The sequence below is a fragment of the Cibotium barometz genome, chromosome 55 (genome assembly GCF_041138505.1).
Source record: "Cibotium barometz isolate CiBa-2024 chromosome 55, ASM4113850v1, whole genome shotgun sequence".
Lineage (NCBI taxonomy): Eukaryota > Viridiplantae > Streptophyta > Polypodiopsida > Cyatheales > Cibotiaceae > Cibotium > Cibotium barometz.
In genome coordinates this window covers 10,964,356-10,985,165 of record NC_141100.1, presented here as the reverse complement: position 1 = coordinate 10,985,165, position 20,810 = coordinate 10,964,356, and the positions used below count along the sequence as shown (strand labels likewise).

The 20,810-nt window shown below is 45.0% G+C and overlaps 1 protein-coding gene across 1 annotated transcript in view; it reads left to right on the top strand.

Moving 5' to 3' along the window:
- LOC147607370 (uncharacterized) overlaps window positions 1-19,632 on the top strand; it is a 32,273-nt gene extending 12,641 nt beyond the window's left edge. The window contains exons 3-15 of the mRNA XM_086790335.1: window positions 13,605-13,689; window positions 14,498-14,634; window positions 15,484-15,554; window positions 15,646-15,708; window positions 15,866-15,989; window positions 16,143-16,258; window positions 16,399-16,554; window positions 16,651-16,878; window positions 17,055-17,140; window positions 17,236-17,350; window positions 17,438-17,654; window positions 17,758-17,880; window positions 17,980-19,632. Coding sequence (XP_086646461.1) covers window positions 13,605-13,689; window positions 14,498-14,634; window positions 15,484-15,554; window positions 15,646-15,708; window positions 15,866-15,989; window positions 16,143-16,258; window positions 16,399-16,554; window positions 16,651-16,878; window positions 17,055-17,140; window positions 17,236-17,350; window positions 17,438-17,654; window positions 17,758-17,880; window positions 17,980-19,102 — 2,644 coding nt within the window. The 3' untranslated portion in view covers window positions 19,103-19,632. The remainder of the gene's footprint in view (window positions 1-13,604; window positions 13,690-14,497; window positions 14,635-15,483; window positions 15,555-15,645; window positions 15,709-15,865; window positions 15,990-16,142; window positions 16,259-16,398; window positions 16,555-16,650; window positions 16,879-17,054; window positions 17,141-17,235; window positions 17,351-17,437; window positions 17,655-17,757; window positions 17,881-17,979) is intronic.
- The last annotated feature ends 1,178 nt before the right edge of the window (window positions 19,633-20,810 follow it).

Genomic DNA, 20,810 nt, shown 5'->3' with positions numbered 1-20,810 from the left:
CCAGAGCTTCCGCGTATTACAATATATATATATAGATATATTGAAGGCTTTCAGCTGTTAGGGTTAGGGTTTGGAGGCATAGCAAACACAAGCGTGGGAAGCAGAGAGAGAACACGACTCTTGTTGTGTATTCAGTTGATAATGTGAAGTACAATAGCCACATAATAAAGTGACCTAAAAGATGTGTTCACATGTCCAGCCATAAAATGTGCCGGGTGGACCAAAACACTCATAAACTGTTTATAAGTGAAAGTAAGCTAAACTGGGGGAAAAAACCTCCACTAACTGAAGTAAAAAGTGCCCCAGTAATCTACTGATGATCACTAGCACTCCTCTGGGTGCATATACAACATAAAACCCAACAAACCTCCCTGGAGTGATATGTGATCACTGTACATCATCCACCAAAAGGAAACAAATTCAAAGCAGTGCGGAATGCTTCGAATTTCGGACGTGGTAATGCCTTGGTGAAGATGTCTGCCACATTCTGATCTGTAGGACAGTAGATCAAACTGATATCACCTGCCTGGAGTCTCTCCCGAACAAAATGATAGTGAATCTCAATGTGTTTCGTGCGAGCATGAAACACAAGATTCCTGGCCACAGCAATGGCACTCTGACTATTAGCATAGATAGGTGTAGGCTCCTCCACTGAAATATCCATATCAGTCATGAGACGACGCAGCCAAACACACTCAACAGTAGTAGTGTAGGCTGCTCTGTACTCTGCCTCACAAGACGAAGTGGCCACTGTGGTCTGTTTCTTGCTTAGCCAAGAAATGCATGAAGAGCCAAGAAAAAAACAATTTCCACTAGTGGAATGTCTGGTATCAAAATCACCAGCCCAATCTGAATCACTGTAAGCGTATAACTGCATGTCACCCCCCTCAGGATAAAGCAATCCAAGAGACAAGGTACCCTGCAAGTACCGGAATACACGGTTCACAGCTTGCCAATGTGACAACCGCGGGCTGTGCATGAATCTGCTCAACTGAGATACGGCATACTGAATATCTGGCCGTGTAGTACACAAATAAATAAGGCACCCAACAGCCTGAGCATATGTAGTGGCATCAAAGGAAATACTGTCATCTTTTAGTGACAGTTTCATCCTAGGCTCCATAGGAGTGCTAATAGGCTTGCAATCCTGAAATTTAAACTTCTCCAGAAGTTTAGCAACATACCGAGATTGCAATAGCCCAATGCCTCTGTTATCCTGCACAAACTGTATGCCAAGTAGTGTACAAGCCCCAAATCAGACATGTCAAATGTCTGTTGCAGTATCTCTTTAAAAGCTGCAATTTTGTCATCATTAGATTCCATGAGCAAGAGATCATCTACATAAAGACTGATGACCAGCAGATCTGTCTCTTCTTTCTTTACATACAAGGTGGCTTCTGATGGACTGTTCACAAATCCTTGAGTGAGTAGGAAAGCATCTATCTTTGCATACCAAGCTCGTGGAGCTTGTTTCAAACCATACAAGGCCTTTTTCAGCCTGCATACTTTCCCTTCATGACCATGTTCTGCAAAACCTATGGGCTGATATACATAAACTTCCTCCTCGAGGTCCCCATGTAGGAAAGCAGTCTTTATGTCCAACTGGTGAACAACCCAACCACGATGTGCAGCCAATGCAATGACACACCTAAGTGTCGACATACGGGATGTAGGAGCAAATGTCTCCTCATAATCAATGCCCTTCTTCTGTGCATAGCCCTTTGCAACTAGACAGGCTTTGTACCTGTCAATGGATCCATCTGCATGTCTTTTCAACTTATAGACCCACTTAGTACCAATTGCTTTCTTGCCTTTGGGCAGATCAACCGAATCCCATGTTTGATTCCTTTTAATAGAATCAAGCTCATCCTGCATGGCTTTGTTCCAATGCACATTATCTCGTGCATCCACAAATGAATCAGGCTCATTATCATCCTATAAACTGGCTGCCATAACCATATTCAAATCCATGATGTGTGCATGCTCATTGGTCCGTGTCTCCCTACGAGTACGACCAGCAAGAGGACGCTCTAGATGGCTGTCCTGTAATGTTCTCAAATACCATCTATGTGACATGAGAGGGGTTAAGACCGTAGTAATCACAACCTTAGTCTAACTAAACTGCACTTAATGATGTTTAAGAGATAGACAGATATGTGTCAATGCAATGCAGCTATATTAGATGAATGAATGCGGTTACAATGAGATCCAAATGGATCTATACTGCTGAATATGCTGCCTATATGCTGAATATGCTGAATGAACTGTAGGAACTGCTGTCCACTATCTTTCCCTTGTCTCCTGGGAAGGAAACGCTGAAGGGAGGCTTTGGAACAGATGCTGAATGCTGACCTGATGATGAAACGCAGATGCGTTTGCAGATCTGATGGCTGATGATGATGCGTTTGCTGAAGATGGTGCTGATGATGATGCGTTAGCTGTAACTGCTGCTCCCAAAGCTTCCTGGAGGAGATGCGTTGGAGTACACTGCTGAATGCTTGAATGATGAGCTTGATTGGCTGAATGGAGAGGCGCCTGTATATATATGCATGAAAGCTGCTGGTCGGCCAGCATTAATGCAGTCGGCCAGATGTCAGAAGCCCACGACTGAATAAATAATGCCAATAAATAGCATAAATGCTGGCTGAAGTAAGCATCCTGTCGGCTGACGTACACAGGCTGTCGGCTGCCTCCACAAGCCCTAAATGCTGGTCTATATGGCTAATGTGCTGAATCCAACTCATACCATGACCCTAAAATGCCTGATGATGTCTATGATGCTAATATGATGCCATGTCACTGGACACCTGACTGGTGTGCACGTGACATTCCCCGCTGCTAAACTGTTGCTGGGTGATAAATCTGGCAACCTTCGACTCCTCTGTGATCCTTCTCCTCCGAACCACTGCCCCCTTCTGTCTTCTGCTGCCGGGACTGAGGCCGTCTGCAGGAGTGAAATCCTTTGAGCCAAGACTCTATGTACTGCGGGAACTGAATGGCAAATACCTGAGTCACCTCTAACCTGCCTCTGGAAACCTTTCACCTACCATCTCCGTCGTACCTGAAGCTCTGAACCTCGTGAGGCGATGTTGGAGCAAACTTCCGTCTTCTGTGGAAGAGAAACCCCCTACTGCTGCCAGTTGAAGTCCAAAACTTATGTCCTCCTTTGATGATGGATGTCATTCTTCCTTGAGAGTTCATGGGCAACATGTATGCAAGACTGACTGCTAAGATGACTGCTAGGATGCCTGTTATGCAAGCCATGTGCAACCCTATATGCTGTGCAAGAATGCAGATGGATGGGTTACTGATGCAGACCTAAGGGAAAATCCCTAAGGGTGGCTTGCAAAATTTTGAGAACTGGGTTTAATTGTGCGGAAGCGATTAACATGATGTCTGACTGAATGACTGATGAACTGAACATGCTCTAAGGCTGGTTACCCTGTAACGCTCTGATACCAATGTGACATGGGAGGGGTTAAGACCGTAGTAATCACAACCTTAGTCTAACTAAACTGCACTTAATGATGTTTAAGAGATGGACAGATATGTGTCAATGCAATGCAGCTATATTAGATGAATGAATGCGGTTACAATGAGATCCAAATGGATCTATACTGCTGAATATGCTGCCTATATGCTGAATATGCTGAATGAACTGTAGGAACTGCTGTCCACTATCTTTCCCTTGTCTCTTGGGAAGGAAACGCTGAAGGGAGGCTTTGGAACAGATGCTGAATGCTGACCTGATGATGAAACGCAGATGCGTTTGCAGATCTGATGGCTGATGATGATGCGTTTGCTGAAGATGGTGCTGATGATGATGCGTTTGCTGAAGATGGTGCTGATGATGATGCGTTAGCTGTAACTGCTGCTCCCAAAGCTTCCTGGAGGAGATGCGTTGGAGTACACTGCTGAATGCTTGAATGATGAGCTTGATTGGCTGAATGGAGAGGCGCCTGTATATATATGCATGAAAGCTGCTGGTCGGCCAGCATTAATGCAGTCGGCCAGATGTCAGAAGCCCACGACTGAATAAATAATGCCAATAAATAGCATAAATGCTGGCTGAAGTAAGCATCCTGTCGGCTGACGTACACAGGCTGTCGGCTGCCTCCACAAGCCCTAAATGCTGGTCTATATGGCTAATGTGCTGAATCCAACTCATACCATGACCCTAAAATGCCTGATGATGTCTATGATGCTAATATGATGCCATGTCACTGTACACCTGACTGGTGTGCACGTGACAATCTAGGTATGTGTCTAACCTGTGGTGCCTGCTGCCCCATATTTGGTTCAGCTTCTGGCTCAATTTGCTGCTGAATTTTTGCACCACCTTCATGATTTGCTGGCTGTCTTGTACCCTCATGAGTTGGATCACCAACTGTGGAATGAAACTCCATAGGTAGTAGACCTTCAAACACATCATTTTTAGCCTGATTTGCATCATAACCAGCCATGGATATTTCTGATTTTTCATCAAAAATCACATCCCGACTAGTGAATATCTTCCTGGATAGTGGGTCATATAACCGGTAGCCCTTGCTCTCACGGCTATACCCAACAAAAATGCATTTTGTGGCTTTATCATCCAACTTCCTCCTCAACTCTTTGGGTATGTGTGCATATGCAAGACACCCAAAGATACAAAAATGTGATACGGAAGGCTTGCGGCCATGCCAAGCCTCAAAAGGAGTAATGGAAACCAATGCCTTTGTGGGACATTGATTCAAAGTATGACAAGCACACATGACAGCTTCCACCCAAAAGATATGTGGTAGCCTCTTTGCCTTTAGCATACATCTGGCCATCTCCATGAGTGACCGAGTCTTCCTTTCTGCAACCCCATTCTGCTGTGGAGTATAAGGAGTAGTAAACTGATGTTTTATACCTCTACTCTCAAGAAAGGAATTCAACATGTGTGACATATATTCCCCCCCTCGGTCAGAACGGAGAGTCTTAACCTTGCATCCTGACTCTGTTTCAGCAAGTGCTACAAAGGCCAAAAATGCATCATATACCTGTGATTTCTGTGTCAAAGGATAGACCCAGCATATACGAGAGAAGTCATCAATAAATGTAGCAAAATAGAAGCAACCACCTAATGACTTCGTCTGCATGGGACCACAAAGATCACTATGTATAAGCTACAACTTTGCAGTTGCTCGTAGAGCCTGATCACGTGGGAAGGAAAACCTATGCATTTTTCCCAAAATACATCCTTCACAAATGTGATCTGGAGGCTTCTCCATGAGAGGTAGGTCTGTAAACATGTTATGTCGCTGCATAAGCATAAGACTACCAAAATTTACATGCCTCATGCGAGCATGCCATAACTCCGCATCAACCATAGCTGGAGTAAGAGTGAATGCATTATAAGCAAACTGATCCACTGGCTGAAATGCATCCAATTGATAAAGTCCATGACATAATGTACCAGTAAGCATCAAGGTCAAAGCATTAGCTTTGTCTCTGACCATGCATTTATCATCATCAAAGTGGACTTGCATACCACAATGTGCCAAAGAAGAAATGGACAACAAATTCTTCTTTATCCATGGTACATATAAGGCATCTGTAAGGCGAAGAATAGAGCCATCAATGGCTGTGAGCTGAATCTCCCCAATGCCACGAACTGGATATGAAGCATTGTTGGCACACTGCACAGTTTTGCCAACAGGGGCAGGGCCTACATGACAAAACAAATCCCTGCGAGATGTGATATGCTTTGAAGCACCACTATCAAAATACCAAGTACATGCATGCTCTGTCATACTGAGTGCCTGTGAAGACCAAGAGGCATCATAGCTGCATGTATAGAAACAGTAATCCCTGTCCTCAACAAAAGAAGCAGTCTCTGGAGGAGCTTTAGAGGCATCATTTACAGACATCCGAGATTCTTTTGCCTTCTCTTTGGCAATCCTCTTTCTACACTCTGTGATGTAGTGACCTGGCTTCTTACAGTAATGACATTTGCCCTTCTTCTTGGGCTGTCCATCACTTTTCTTGGTATCCTGAGATGAACCACCATCACCTGAATTCTGATTTGAACTCTGTGGCTGAGATTTGCCTTTTCCCTTTTGACCTGTGGTAAATGCTTGTTAAGCACTTGTGTTCATATTCATATTCTTCCTCATTTGCTCTTCTTGTACCAAGAGAGCAACAAGTTCCTGATACTTGAGGGGTTCAACAGCATTCCTCATGCTGAGGTTCAAAGAGGTATGAAAAGCCAAGTAAGATCTTGGCAAAGAGTGCAAGATGGTGGACACAAGCTGTGTCTCAGGAATAATCTCATCCACATTGATGAGTTGCTCTCTCGAATCCTGCAGCTTGTTCAAGCTGCTAGACATATCATCTCCTTCATTCATTTTCTGATTATCCAGCTCTCTTTTCAAAAATGAGATCCGAGCCTCATTACGAGCAGCATACATCTGCTCCAAAGTCACCCATGCATTCTGTGAAGAGCCAGCTGAACGAATATGAGGTATAATAGACCTCTGTACTGACAATGCAATGAGTGACAAAGCTTGTGCATCTCTGGCATCCCATGTCTTCTGAGCATTTGTCCTTTGAACAGGCAATGGCTGACCTGGAGCCTGTACTTGTTGTCCTCGTCCACGAGCACCCCCTTGGGGAGGAGTCTCTGAAGCCAATGGACCTGGACGTGGTTCATCACCACTAACAAAATCCCAAAGACCTTTTGCCACAAGCACATTTTTCAGCATAAAACTCCACAAGGAGTAGTTCGTGTCGTCCAATTTGTCTTCCTTAGACAAATACGTGAATACATCACTCTGCTGTTGATTTGCCATTATGCCAATGCACAATGTTGTACCTGTGTATCAAAAAACCCAATAGCAAGAATCCTGAAAGCAATTGTACTCCACTGAATACAGTTTACCCAAATATGCCTGCACTCTCAATCCTCTGAATGTGCAACACAATGCACCAGTGACTGAGTAGAGCAGCAAAAATGGCTTACACAGTGCCAAAATGCCCAAAAATGCCCAAAATTACTGCAACCAAAACCTTGCAAGAAACTTGTAGAGTTTTCTTTGCAAGAAAGTCTGCCTGTATCTGCCTGTAGATTTTCACAGAGAAAATAAAAATGCCCAAAAATCAAAACTTGTAATGCTTACCACAGTTGTACTGAGTAGGTTGTGGTAGTTGTAATGAACAAGTACAGTTGACTGTACTGTGCAGGTACAGTCGATTGGTAGCACAGTATAGTCGACTGGTACTGTATGGAAGCAGGTACGGAAGCTAGGCGAGCAGGTACAGTACGGAAGTAGGAGGCGAATGTAGACAGATGTGCGTAGCAGGTTCTGGTCAGCTGTATTGTGCAGGTACGTTGATTGTACGACTGCAGTCGTGTTCTGTACTGTGCACTGTACGGAGCAAGGCGACCAGTTACAGAGTAGGTCGCCTGGGCAGATCACAACAAGGCGACCACAGTACAGTATTGTCCTGTGCAGGTTTGTACAGAGGCGCAGTCTGCGAAGACAGAGAACAGTACGGGTACTGCACAAGTGTACGGAGCAGGACAGTAGCTGTCGGCGAAGTTGTACGAGCAGCTACTGTGTATGGACTGTTGCAGGCAAAGCTTTACCTGTACGGGCAGTTGCCGATAGAGCTACTGAACAGTACGGATACCAGTGTTGAAGAGTATGGGCAGGGCAAGGGCAACCTGGAGGCTCTGATACCAAATGAAGGCTTTCAGCTATTAGGGTTAGGGTTTGGAGGTACAGCAAACACAAGCGTGGGAAGCAGAGAGAGAACATGACTCTTGTTGTGTATTCAGTTGATAATGTGAAGTACAATAGCCACATAATAAAGTGACCTAAAAGATGTGTTCACATGTCCGGCCATAAAATGTGCCGGGTGGACCAAAACACTTATAAACTGTTTATAAGTGAAACTAAGCTAAACTGGGGGAAAAAACCTCCACTAACTGAAGTAAAAAGTGCCCCAGTAATCTACTGATGATCACTAGCACTCCTCTGGGTGCATATACAGCATAAAACCCAACATATATATATTTTGTTTTCTTAAAAAAAAACAATTATAAAGCAACACTTGGGTTTTTTAAACCCTTTCACTAAGGTTCAGCAAAAAACAAAAGCAAAATAAACAAGGCATGGGTTTTTTTAAAAAAAAAACGAAAGCTAAAAAAAAATCACCACGCATATGCTTTGCGCTAATTTTTGCAGTACCTTAGCGCCCATCGCCTGCCACCCGTACGCCTGTTTTCATGCACCTGCAATCGGCTGTGCGCATACACGTGCGCCTACGCCTGGTTATGCGTGCATACTTGATCGATTGCAAACGTACCTGGCCGCCAGCGAGTACACGTACCTGGCCCGACTGCCTGCGTGCACATACCAGCCCACGTGCGAGGCTTGCCTACGAGCGCTTGTCCACTCGACGGCCTTCTTCGCTCATAAAGCTGAGCAACCCATCAGGCGTCACACAGCACTCAAACAACACACAGCCGTCAAACGCTACAGACATCGCTACCTCTCTCTCTCTCTCTCTCTCTCTCTCGCTTTCTTACTGATTTATAGTCGACATGCTTTTACTTCTTCTCTCTCTTTCCCAAGAGTTCACACAATTGCAAACATAGCCCTTCTTATTGTAAAATACAACCCATACAAGACCAAAACCTTCATCACGGATTCCTACGATGCAAAAGCAATCATGCTGAATTTGAAAAACAGTAGTATGCACAGAAAAAACAGCAATCTTCTCGAACTCATACCTTTCTTTGACCTCTTTTTCTCTACCTACCGACTTACTTGTTCTCGAGGCTTGCTCTGATACCACTGTCAAATCCCCATAGAATCACCTCGTAGAACGCTCTTGGTACAAGACTCGAAACCTGCAAACAAACCAAACAACGTGAAGGGGGTGCAGGCCTGACTCACTCCCAACCTTGAGAGCCATGGGTAAGCCCACAAGTCTTGGTTGTCCCCACCGAGCCATGAGCTGAGCTAACTAGATGGACGCACCGACCAATCTCTACCTTGTGACGTCCCATACCGCCACGAAGCTACCCTTGCGGGCCTCGAGACTGCTGCCGGCCTCGGCTACATTAAGCAGGTGCACGTCTGCACTAGATCCAGGCTCGTGACCATAGAGCTCTCACAAAGACACGCGAGACTATGAACTAATGACTAACCTTGGCCACCCTTTTATAGGCTCTTGGCTGGTCATCGGGCGTCCACACTTGGGCGCCCGCCCGTCCATACTAGGGTGCCCGTCCGTTAGTCTATCCGTAACTCAGCTCGCCAATCAGCCTGCCTAGCTCCAAGCTTCCCCAAACCTCGAAGCTAGTCTTGTGTGCGTATAGCACACGGTAGATACACACTGTGCACATGACACTTGGTACCTATAGAGGACACTTCTTCTTCTGAGATTGTGCATATTTTTGAGATTGAGCCCAAGCTTTTGTGATGGCTGCTCCGACTTCTCTTCATATGTTCTCTGAGTCTGCAAGGTTGGATGGTTCCAACTACACCTTGTGGAAGGTGGGCTCTTTGCCCCGCATGATACGAGACATCAAAGCATAGTTTACCTGTAAAAGCTTTGCTGAATGACTTTTATCATGAACTCTGTGCGATCTTCGAGGTCCATCCTCTGTGGTCCATTCGGAGGGAAGCTCCGTGACACCTGACTCCCGAAGGGTGTCCACCAACCACCTGGGTACTCGAACAGAACGCGGAGTCTCTTGATGCTGTGGGGGCTCATCTCCAGCTGCGGGCTCAACCTCCTCAACTGACTGAGGCTGTCGAGCTGGAACAATAGACTGGGAATCATCATCATAAACTTCTAGATCTCCAAGAAGTGGCGGCTCATCAACAGTGGAAACCGGAACATGCCCATCAAAGACCACATCCGTGCTGACAACAACCTCGTTGTGATATGCAGCGGAAGTCTTTGTATTGGTTGATCCTGTCACACAATATGCTCACACCGTCTTCTGTATCCTGAGTTTCGTGAGTTTAGCAATCCATTTCATTTACTTCAAACTTTAAAGAGACGAGAGAGAGAGATATGAGAACTGTACACCAGATGGGGTCCCGAATTACCCACTGAAGGGCCCCCTATCCCAATAACGAGATAGTATTTGCTTTATTACTTTAGAGAGAATGACTTTGGACTGTAGATAAGCCAAACGCAAGATCTCGGAGGATCGGAGAGCGGCTGATCTGTACACTGCTGTAGAAACACCTCAATGACTTGATCTCGAGCCTATGCACTCCTCCCAAGGGCATGAGGTAGGGCTGCACACCTGAGGCTCAAAGAAGAAGAAGGTGGACTGTTCTACACACTGTTAGAATGCTGAAAACACATATGAATGCTGTGTTACCCTCACCAGATGACTGCTGAATGTGTTGATGATGCACAGAATGCTGGACACTGATGCAAACAACTGTTTCAGGGCTGGAAACTGCTGTAGACTGTTGCTTCAGGGCTGGAATCTGCTGTGGATAGAAACGCAGGTGTCTGGAGTGCTGATGGACTGAAACGCAGGTGTCTTGGGGCTGCTGGACAGAAGCTGCAGGGAACTGAGGCTGCTGGACAGAAAAACGCAGAGGTCTTCTGCTGTACGGCTGTGCAAAAACGCAGATATGAAGGCTGATTGCTGGCGTTAAACTATGCTGATCTGTGGGCTGAACTGTGGGCATGAACTGATGCTGAATTCAGGGCTGAAAGAGGCTGAAGACAGGCACCTAGGGCTGGGCTGAAGCTATGGATCTCAAGGGGCTGGAGAAGAAAGCTTATGGGCACTAGGGCTGGATTAGTCTTAGGCTGAAAGCAAGAGAGAGGAGAGCTCTTAGCACAATGAAGACTGAATGAGCAAAAGAGGCTCTAGGCAAGCCTATTTATACTAACTGGAGGTTGGTCATTTAATAAAGTTAATATTTATAAATGCCCAATAATGCAAATAATGATAAATAAATACTAATAAATATGGAAAAAATACCAGATAAATCCCAGTAAATTCCCTAAGGCTTTGGGGATGTTCTAAATGATGCACAGGCATATGTATGCATATTATGCAAGATGCAGAGTGCTTTCTGATGCAAACCCTAAGGCTTCTACTGACTCTACATGCATGAATGATTCTCTCCAAGTGGGTTAAGGGACTTGACTGACTGACTGACCCACTAAGGCTGAGGAATGACCTGCGTAGCTCGTGCCTGACTTATCCTGGACTGAGGATGTACAATGGGGTCACGGCGTACGACAAATATCATCCTACTGGGTTCTAAAACTGTACAAATGTTGCACTTCTGATGATGAGCCATCTTGTCACCATGCACTGAGTGCAGAGTGCATGTGACACTCGTTCCTCTCTGGATCATACAACCTGTATCCTTGGAAAGAGAGTTATAACCCACAAAGACAAGCTTTTGGGACTTTGAGTTGAGCTTCCCCCTCTGCTTCTTCGGAATGTGAACATATGCATCGCTCCCAAACACATGGAAATGGGAGACATCAGGTTTCTGCTAAAATATGCCTCAAAGGGAGTCATGCTCGGTACTGAAGTCGTCGGAGAACGGTTGAGGATATGGACACCCATAGCCACAGCCTCTCCCCAAAGTGGACGAGGAAGATCACGATGCTCCAGCATCGTCCTCGCCATCTCACCACAGTCCTGTTTTTACGTTCAACTACTCCATTCTCTGACGGTGAACCTGTATTGGCCAGCTCCCGCTTGATGCCATATTCCGCACAAAATCTCACGAAAGCATTGGAAGAAAATTCTCCTCCTTTGTCAGCCCGAAGAGTCATCACCTGCAAGCTAGACTCTTTCTCCACCATCACATGCCACTCCTTGAACCGAGCAAAAGCTTGGTCCTTCTGTGAAAGGAAATAAACCCATGTGAATCTGGAACAATCATCAATAAGCAGCATAAAGTACAAAGAACCTCCCAAGGATGTAGTCTACTTAGGTCCACACAAGTCAGTGTGTACCAACTCCAAAGGTTTCGAAGCCCGCCTGGAAGCCTGCTTTGGAAAAGATTCCTTGTGCTGCTTACCATGAATGCAAGAACTACAACGTCCTTGCTTGCTGCCAACATCTGGCAAGCCAACCACCATCTGGTCCCGGAAAGCTCGCCGTAGTGCATCCACATTCAAGTGGCCAAACCGAAAGTGCCACAAATCACCAATCTGAGAACCTGTCAAAGAGGAGAGTGCGGAGAGTTTGTATATACCATTCTCCACGCTGCCTTCCCAAACAACTTGGCCAGTCTCGCGGTCCCGTAGAGCAACAGAATGCTCCTCAAACTCCACCCGGAAGCTAGTCTTGCACACCTCATGCATTGACAACAGATGGAAACCAAGTGCTTGGACGTAAAGAACACGAGAGGAATGCTTCCCCCCTCTGCTATCCGGAATGATCTCCATCCGGCCCTCACTGTGTATCAGTGTGGTGGAATTGTCGCCAATGAAAATGCGACCTGACTGCCGTTTTAGATCCAGAAAGAAGTCACGGGAAGGAGTCATGTGCCTGGAAGCACCACTATCAAGAATTCCAATTGCCTCCTCGCTCGAAGAAGATGAAACATCCGTGACCAACATCTCCAAGTGCACAAAGGTTGGAGTCATTGCGGCTGAAGCTGAAGAATCGACACTCTTCCCAGTCCGCTTAGGACACTTCCTCCAATAGTGGCCTTTCTCACCACAATCATTACAGGTCCTCTCGGCCTTCAGTTTCTCTCGGTCTGAGTCGGGCTTCTTCTCAAAAGACTTCTCCAATGAAGCCTTCCCTTTGCCCTTGTTGTTGTTATTACGGCCTTTCGACCGTTGGCCAGTTAAGGCCTCAAAACCTCCGCCTTGTGGAGGGTTCGTGAATCGCTCTTCCTGGTCCAAGACCATGGGCACAAGCTCCTCCCATGTGATGGTGCTGAGCCTGCCACTGGTGATCAACGAATATAGAATCCGGACCATTTTTAAGTTTGGCTGGCCTAGTGTGAAAACTTGTCACTTGTATATAAGTCATTTTTGACAATAAGCAATACACAATCATTCCCTTGCAATAGTTTACTTGTGAGCTCTCCTTCCCTCTTCTTGCTTGCTTGTATGCTTTTGAATTCATGCTTGCTTGATGAATGCAAAGGTTCTAGAATGTTTTAAAAAAAACAGAAAGCATAAATTTTGCGTAGATTTATAGCAATCCTAGCCAGGCTATAAAAAAGGGCACATGTGAGCAGCCCTTAAAAAAGTGATGCACGTATTTGAGATGGTAAGTGCATCACCATCTTGCCCAGCAATTGATCAACTCTTGTGACCCCGTCTGTGGGCATGCATGGGGCCATTTTGGGATCTGTGGCAGACTGCATCTTGTAAGTTGGGTGGTATGAACAGGTATAGCTGTGTATATCGAACATGCAAATTGCTGACATCAGACCAATTGAGTTGTATAGGGAAGATGGGTTGTGGAGCTTGCTGAACGCTAGTGTTTGTAACATTGCCATTTTCTGGCAGGCATGGTGTTGTTTTGAGCTGTCTGACTGCATACGGTGTATACACCTATTGCAGATTTTCTAGGGCTTTTATTCATCAACCTATACTTTGCACTTTTGTTGCAGATTTGAAGATGATGCTTTGGAGGAACGACCATCTCCCCCTGACAACAAGAATGGTGATGCCGCACAATTGGCTTTGACTTCAACTGTAAGTGGTTTTGCTTGACCTGATGTTTCCCAGTATTGATATGGAAGCGCCCAATGTATGGATGCCGAGGCATTGCTTCAGCAATTATAGCATGTGTAAATAGATAGGGTACCTGACATCTTTATACCCTTGGGTGGTTAGCGTAGTGTACACACCTACTTACCATCCTTAACCTTGGTCTCTTAATGCATTTTCTCAAACCTTGCAAATCTACACCTTGTGGTGATCCTTGCATCAACATAGACATAGGTGCTGAGTGACAAAAAGTCCTCTCCTGTGTAGAGTTGGGTGCATAAATTTTGAGGGTTTCATGCCATGTTATGCCAGTCTGCCCCGGTTGGCCCTATTAAGCCGGATCCATCATGAAGGGCAAGAAGCCAAGGTGAAACAGAGTTGTATTCGTGGCCTTTGGTACCAAGAGCTTCTGACCAAGAAGGTAGTTTGATCAGATAAAAACTTGTGAGGCTTGCTACTTTCTATGTCAATGGGACCCACCAACAACCAAGTCATTCAGGTGATTTCTGCTTAACTGCCTTCTATGACATGTAAGTATGCTGCCCTCTTGTAGGACACTCCAAATGGATGTACAAGCCATGGGGTTAGAAGGCTGTTGGGTGGAATTGATGGTAAGGACTGCTTGGTAATGTGGCACCTTAGCGGATTTTTTGTTAGCTCTCCTTCCCCTGATCATACTAGTCCCCCCTTTTGCTATTTCACATGCAATTGTACTTGTATGACTGCCTTGGCAGCAGCACCTGGCTTGTTTTTTCCCCCTTTCTTGAGTTTCCATGCTTGACTGTTTTGGCAGTTGGATGAGCTTTATGATATGGATGATTTTGGGGTCGATCTCTATGCAGTTGATGAGTCTGCTTTGACACATGTTGAAGCAGATGAGATCAGCAATGCGTCAGCTCTAATTGCAAAGAATGCTACAGACGGGAAGAGGTCAGATTTAACATCGTCTTTAAGATAGGGTGTAGTCTGTGCTTCCTTTTTTGTGCATTGTTGGTGGTTTTTCACAGTGATATTTGGTCAACCTGGCAAAGGTAGAAACATTTTGGGCCTTCCTAGGTGTTGGTCATTATTGAATGCTTTTTTTTAGGAGTAATATGAACCATTCTTTTGGCTTTTAAAGGACCAGTTCACCTTAAGGAGGGGATGGGGTGCTATTTATGGCTTGAATGGCCTAAAAGGCTGGCCGCTGGTCGGTTAGCTGTTTCTGCCACCCAGCTACTGCCCTCAAGAGCCTATTTGGCACTGTCTAGGCACTTAGCTGCTCGGCCTGTGTTGGGAAGATTGCTATAGCAAGGAGCGTGAACTGACAGCTGCAGCAGGGTTCCAAGTGAGAGGGCTAGAGATTCTCTGCCAGAATAAGAGAGCTATCTTTTGTTTACATGAAAACTCTTTGGTTTTTGAGCATAATGGTTAACCGACACGTCAGAGTGGGATGCTGGAATCGGGCTCAATCGTGCATATAAGGGTATAGACTCCACACTTCTTGCATACACATGTATTTCTCAAGGGATCCTGCATGCAAGTGGCACACATCAGAGTGGGATGCTGGAATCGCCACTTGCATGCAGGACCTCTTTGAGAAATACCCACGTGTTTGCAAGAAGTGTGGAGTGTATACCCTCTTATATACATGAAACAAAGATTTTTAACCTTTATTCACCCCATACACTTAGGTTTTTACATTAAAAAAACCCTTCCTTTTTATGCATCTGCGTGTTACATGAGTGCAACTCCCTTGCCTCAATGTGATTTGAGTCCCTAATGGGTGAAGGTTGGCAGGCTCACTCAAGAAACGTTTTCTAGTTCTCGAGGCTATGGAAGGGATGTTATTGGGGGAAACATTGCAAAAGGTAAGAGGGAGCTCCTGTTTGATGGGCATCAATCAGTTTAAGCTTTATTGGATCTTGCATAAATTCAAAAAAGTGCTGTTTTTGAATACAGGACATGGTTATGGTAGGGCTATTCCTCCTTCAGGCTATGTTTGTCATCGATGTGGTCAGCGTGGTAAGAATCTATGTGGGATTTTGTTGGCTGTCTTTGTTGTAACCCTAACTTCCTTTTGGGGGGTTGGGTGAGGGGGGGGGGGGGAGTGGGGTTCACTACGATTTGGTAAAAGCTATTACTTATTGGTGGCCTTCTTTTTTATGTTGGGTAAAACAAGGACATTTTATTCAGCACTGTCCAACCAATGGGAATCCAGCTTATGACATGAAGAGGGGAACACGGCTGAAAGTGGATCATGAAGATTCGAGTATCTTGGGAGCAGTCATTATGCAACCAAATAAGTAATGAAGTTTTTCTTGCACTATGGCAGACATTTATCAATATTTTTGGTCTTGATGCAGGCCTTAAATGCAGACATTCATCAGAAATTTTGTCAATAATTTGGCTTATTTATTTTGCATTTTCAACTGATTCTTGGGCTTCAATTTCTCAAGTGTTTTTGCTAAGGAGGCTGATCCACTTCCTCCCGAGCTTTTGTGCTCTTTGTGCCAAGGAATATTCAAGGAGGCTGTAATGATCCCTTGCTGTCAATACAGCTTTTGTGATACATGTAGGCGGCTTCAGTAACATTGTCCTATTCCTTGGAAGCTTCTCATTTTTTGTTTCAATAAGGTGCATTTGGCAGCATGAAATTTCAGATGTTTTATATGAATGCGACTAGCTTGTGTGTTTGGGCAACCTGTTATATAGGTATAAGGCAAGCTTTGCTGGAGAAAGGGATGTGTCCTCAATGTGGCTCCGGAAAATCAAAAAATGGTGATTTGCTTCCCAACGTAGCCCTACGTCAAGCAATTGATCGGTTCACGAATGCACAGCTAGATCCAACACTACCCGATGAAGGTGCCGGTAAGAAAGTTAACGTAAAAGTTTGGCTCGAGATGCCATCTTAATCTGCTTAAAGCTTGATTTGTACTAGGTTAGTCAAGTCATGTTGGCTTGCAGATGTGGAGTCTGCCACCAAAGCTGCTAAGGTGTCCTCCCCCACCCTGACACAGTTGCGCAAGCCATCTTTTAGCATGAAGGATGCATTGACTACGGTGGTGATTGAGAATCGGCCTGATTTGTTGGTGGTTGATGACTCTGTTTGTGAGTCTGCTATTGGCTCGAAAGAGAAGAGTGTAGTTGAGGGCAGTAAATCTGTGGCACATGCAGGAGATGCCTCATTTGCAGGTGAGTGTAAACATGAAACAGATGGAAGTGTAGTATTGATTTTTGTAGCAGAGCTAGTGGCAATGAGGCCAAATGATTATGCTTGGGTCAGGTTTGTTAGAGAATGCAAGCAATATGCAAAAGATGCCAAGAAGGGTGTCGTGTACAGTTTGTAATGTTTTTTTATTTGGTACCAGGTAAGAAGAAAAAGAAGCCGTACATTCGTCCGGCCTCTGTGTCAGATGGTGTGGCTGAACACATCGTTACAGGCAAACCCAGGAAGGTATGTTGTGGCCCTGATTCGGAATGCATACCAAGTTTCTCCCAGTTCATGATAGTTATTAGTGTAATAAAGTGTTTCTTCTGCACCCACTTTAGGCAAACAGATTTTGCTATCTATGCGGCTCCCCAGATCATTTAGCCCGCCATTGTACTGGAAACGGAGGGGACAATATTGCAACCTATCCGCCACAGCGGGGTATGTTTCATCCAGGTCAGTAGCCATGTAGTGTTTTAGAAACGATGACTCGAAGCCATGGCTTCGCTTCTAAAAATCTTACCCAGTTTCTTACCTTGCCAGTGGGACCAGTTCCTCCTCGAGGTATTACTCCATATGGTCAGGATATGTACTGGCCGGGACAACCAGTTGTACATGTTAGACCCTTGCCTTTGAGTTATGGGGAAGGAATGTATGGCCCATGCTCAGCCATGCCGTATGGTGCCCCGGCATTACCAATTGGTCCGTATGGCGTTTCATCTTACACACCTCCAATGTATCCAAATCCCCCAATGCATGGGTGAGTGGACCTTGATATGCAGGTTGCTTGCTCTTTGGGGCAAGTACGTGTAGCTCACTCTCTAATATGTTTTTTTTTCCAATCTATCCTGTATGGTCAGCAGATTCTTGAGTGGTATTTCTCCTAGAATGATGGCTCCAAGGGAGAGGCCTTTAAGCAGGGAGGAGTTTATGGAACTTCAGGAACGTGAGCGCAGGCGCAGGATCACGCAGGAGCAGCAGGAAAGGTGGCAGCCAGCAGCTTGATTTTTATACATTAGCTGTTTTGGATTTTTGCAATCTGTAAAACATCCATTTCTCTGGTTTGTTTTGATTGTGCTAATCAGAGAACCATCGGAAGAAAAGCCTCAGTCGGTAGGTGGTGGTGTTGGTGGGCAATCTCTCTCTTCAGGCTCCGACTACAGCCTGCATAAGCAGCGGCCTTCGAGTGATAAATTTCAGGGCACTTCTTGGAGGCGTGATTTTGACCAGAGCTACTCAAAGGAGACAGTGAGCAGTAAGAGCAAACTAAAGCACAGCAGGAAACTTTTATTAGAGAGACCAGACGAGCATACGGTTCACCATCACTTTGATGATGAGTCAGATGATGATTCAGCTTTTGATGATTCTATGGACCACAGATTGTATTCTCAAAAGAGGCAGCAAAACACTAAGCCTCTCTCTTCTGTGACAAGGAAAAGTAGTAAGTTTCATGACCGGTCCACCTCTGAGAGAGTGAACTCTGACAGGGAAGATAACCAAAATGCTAGGATAAGGGCCTTGAGAGAGGAGGGCCCTCTCAAGTTGAGCAAACAAAGCAGTTTAGGGAGACGTGATGCTGTCACCTTTGAGAAGCACGCGTACAGTAGCTATGTTAAACACGATGGCACCAGAGTGTCAAATTTCGAAGCAGCTGTTGCAGAGGGTATTCATTTGAGCCGTCACAGGACCAAGAGGATGGCTTTCGAAGGAGAAAAATTGGTTTATTCTGATCTACATGTCAAGGGTGCTTCAGAAACAAAGGATAGGCATCACCACCGTGATTTTCTCAGTGACGATGGAGGTAGCATCGAGATGGAGAAAACACACAGTGAAAGGAAGCATCACAGCCACGTTAAAGCTGAGATGATAGACCATGATTCTGGAGATGAAGTGAAGAAGAAGAGGCGGCGTAAGAGGCATAAGTCAGAAGGTCTGAAGGATGTATCAGCAGGAACCGGTTTGCTGGAGGATGTTGCCATGGAAGCTCCAAGCCACAAGAAACACAAATCAAGTCATACTTCTCCACAAATCTCTGATAAACATAAGTTGAGAAGTCTCCATCTGGTAGAATTACCACCTGTGGAGGACAATATAGAAGAGAGTAGGTGGCAAATGGATGATGGGCTGGACGACAACAACGTTAGTCTTCGGAGGGAGAGGTCAAAGCACAAGCATCAGCATCATCGTAGTTCCAAATCTGGCTTATGAGATCCTATAGATCAACTTAACTTGCAATGTAATGTACACTTGCCTTATGGACATAATAATGGATGTGATAAATGATGCTTAAGGAGTAAAGCTTCAAGGTCTTAATGTGGTTAAAGAGTTATATCAAAGCAAAGTGGGCAGGGCTAGGTTCTCTCAGCTGCCCTTTTTATCTCCTGAGTCCCCCAGGAAGATTTCTTTTGTCATAGCTTAGACGTTACCATAATCAATGGCACATATCTTATTTGTATCTTATAAGTCCACAGCTTTATGGCATTCTTAGAGACGCATGTTTATGTCTATATCCTAGCGCTTAAGCATGTAGGGTACTTGGGCTTGACAATTATCTAGTTAATGGTTCTGTTAGATCTTTGCCTCTCCTCTCCAGTTGTGGTCTCTTCGATGCCTGAGTCACTACTCACTGATGTGGTCTCTCCTTTCCTGTCACTACTTAACTTGAGTCTCTTCCTTCTGGCTTGAGTTGTTTCTGTAATAGCTCATCAATTCTCTTATAAAGCTTTCTTTGTATCTGAGCCAGTTAGCTGTTCACTTTTTGTGTCTTCCAGTTCTCATTTTGGTACAAATACTTTTTATCCTGCCATAGACATGTTGGAAATTTGATGGTTGAATCCCCATGGTCAAAGTAGGGTAATATACTTCATGAGCTTACTAGACATCTATTCGCAAGCAAGGTTTTTGATAATATTTCTTGATTGAAATATATACGAAGGGTGTAAGGTCCAGATTTCATAAGCTTGTTGATATGAACACTGAGAAGCTTGGATGCATCATGCAACCATGCAGTATATTGACTTGGTAGAGGCAGGCTTAAAGAAAGCTTGGAAGAAAGAGAGGGGCGGAGATGCAGGAAAGCTTTTATGCTGTGGGAGAACCAGAGCCAGGAGCTCCTTATCTGAGGAGGAGGATCAGCATTGATTTTGGTGCAGAATGACATTTTGGTGTGGAAACTATGGAGGGATTGTTGAGCATGTTGCCTAGAGTCGTGAAAGCATGAGATCCTACTGAGGTGGACAGGTGATGCCCCTGTGGATGGCAGTAGAGAACATCCCATGGTACAATTAATGCTGTTTATCTACATTCAAGCACTAGGAAGTTGCATCTTTGAAGGTTTCTTTAGTTGTGTCACTCACATTTTCCTTTTAACTGAAGGCCATAGAGCCTCATAGACCACCTGTGTTACTTGGTAGCAGCAACTCTGGATCTTCTCTCAGGATGATGATAGGGTTGGTGATGATTTGTCAGCGACACTTTATTGGGTTTTAAACCAGTGCATTCCCAGAGTTGAGGCTTTTGATATGCTCAATTTATCATGGTCAAGTGTTTGTTTAAAATATCGTTGGCTAATGGTGCCATAGAGGACTCTAGTGATCTTTCTTCTCTCTCCTTACCAACATAGCATGATATTATGCCTGTGGATGTGATTTTGTAGTCTTATGCTTCCAATATGTTCTCCGTTGTGCGCGTGAATGAAAATGAAGGATGGTGGTGCCAGGTAAATTTTTACAGATGTAACAGCGGTTTCGAGCCGATGGTGGTACAGTTCAATTACCTGTCTGATTTGCCCATTATTCATATGAAGTTTCACATCTGAACCTCCCACAATCATGCATTGTTTGCCTTATACAAGGGTGACAGGAGGATGCCACGAGAGAGAGAGAGAGAGAGAGAGAGAGAGATGTGGCTGGTTTAA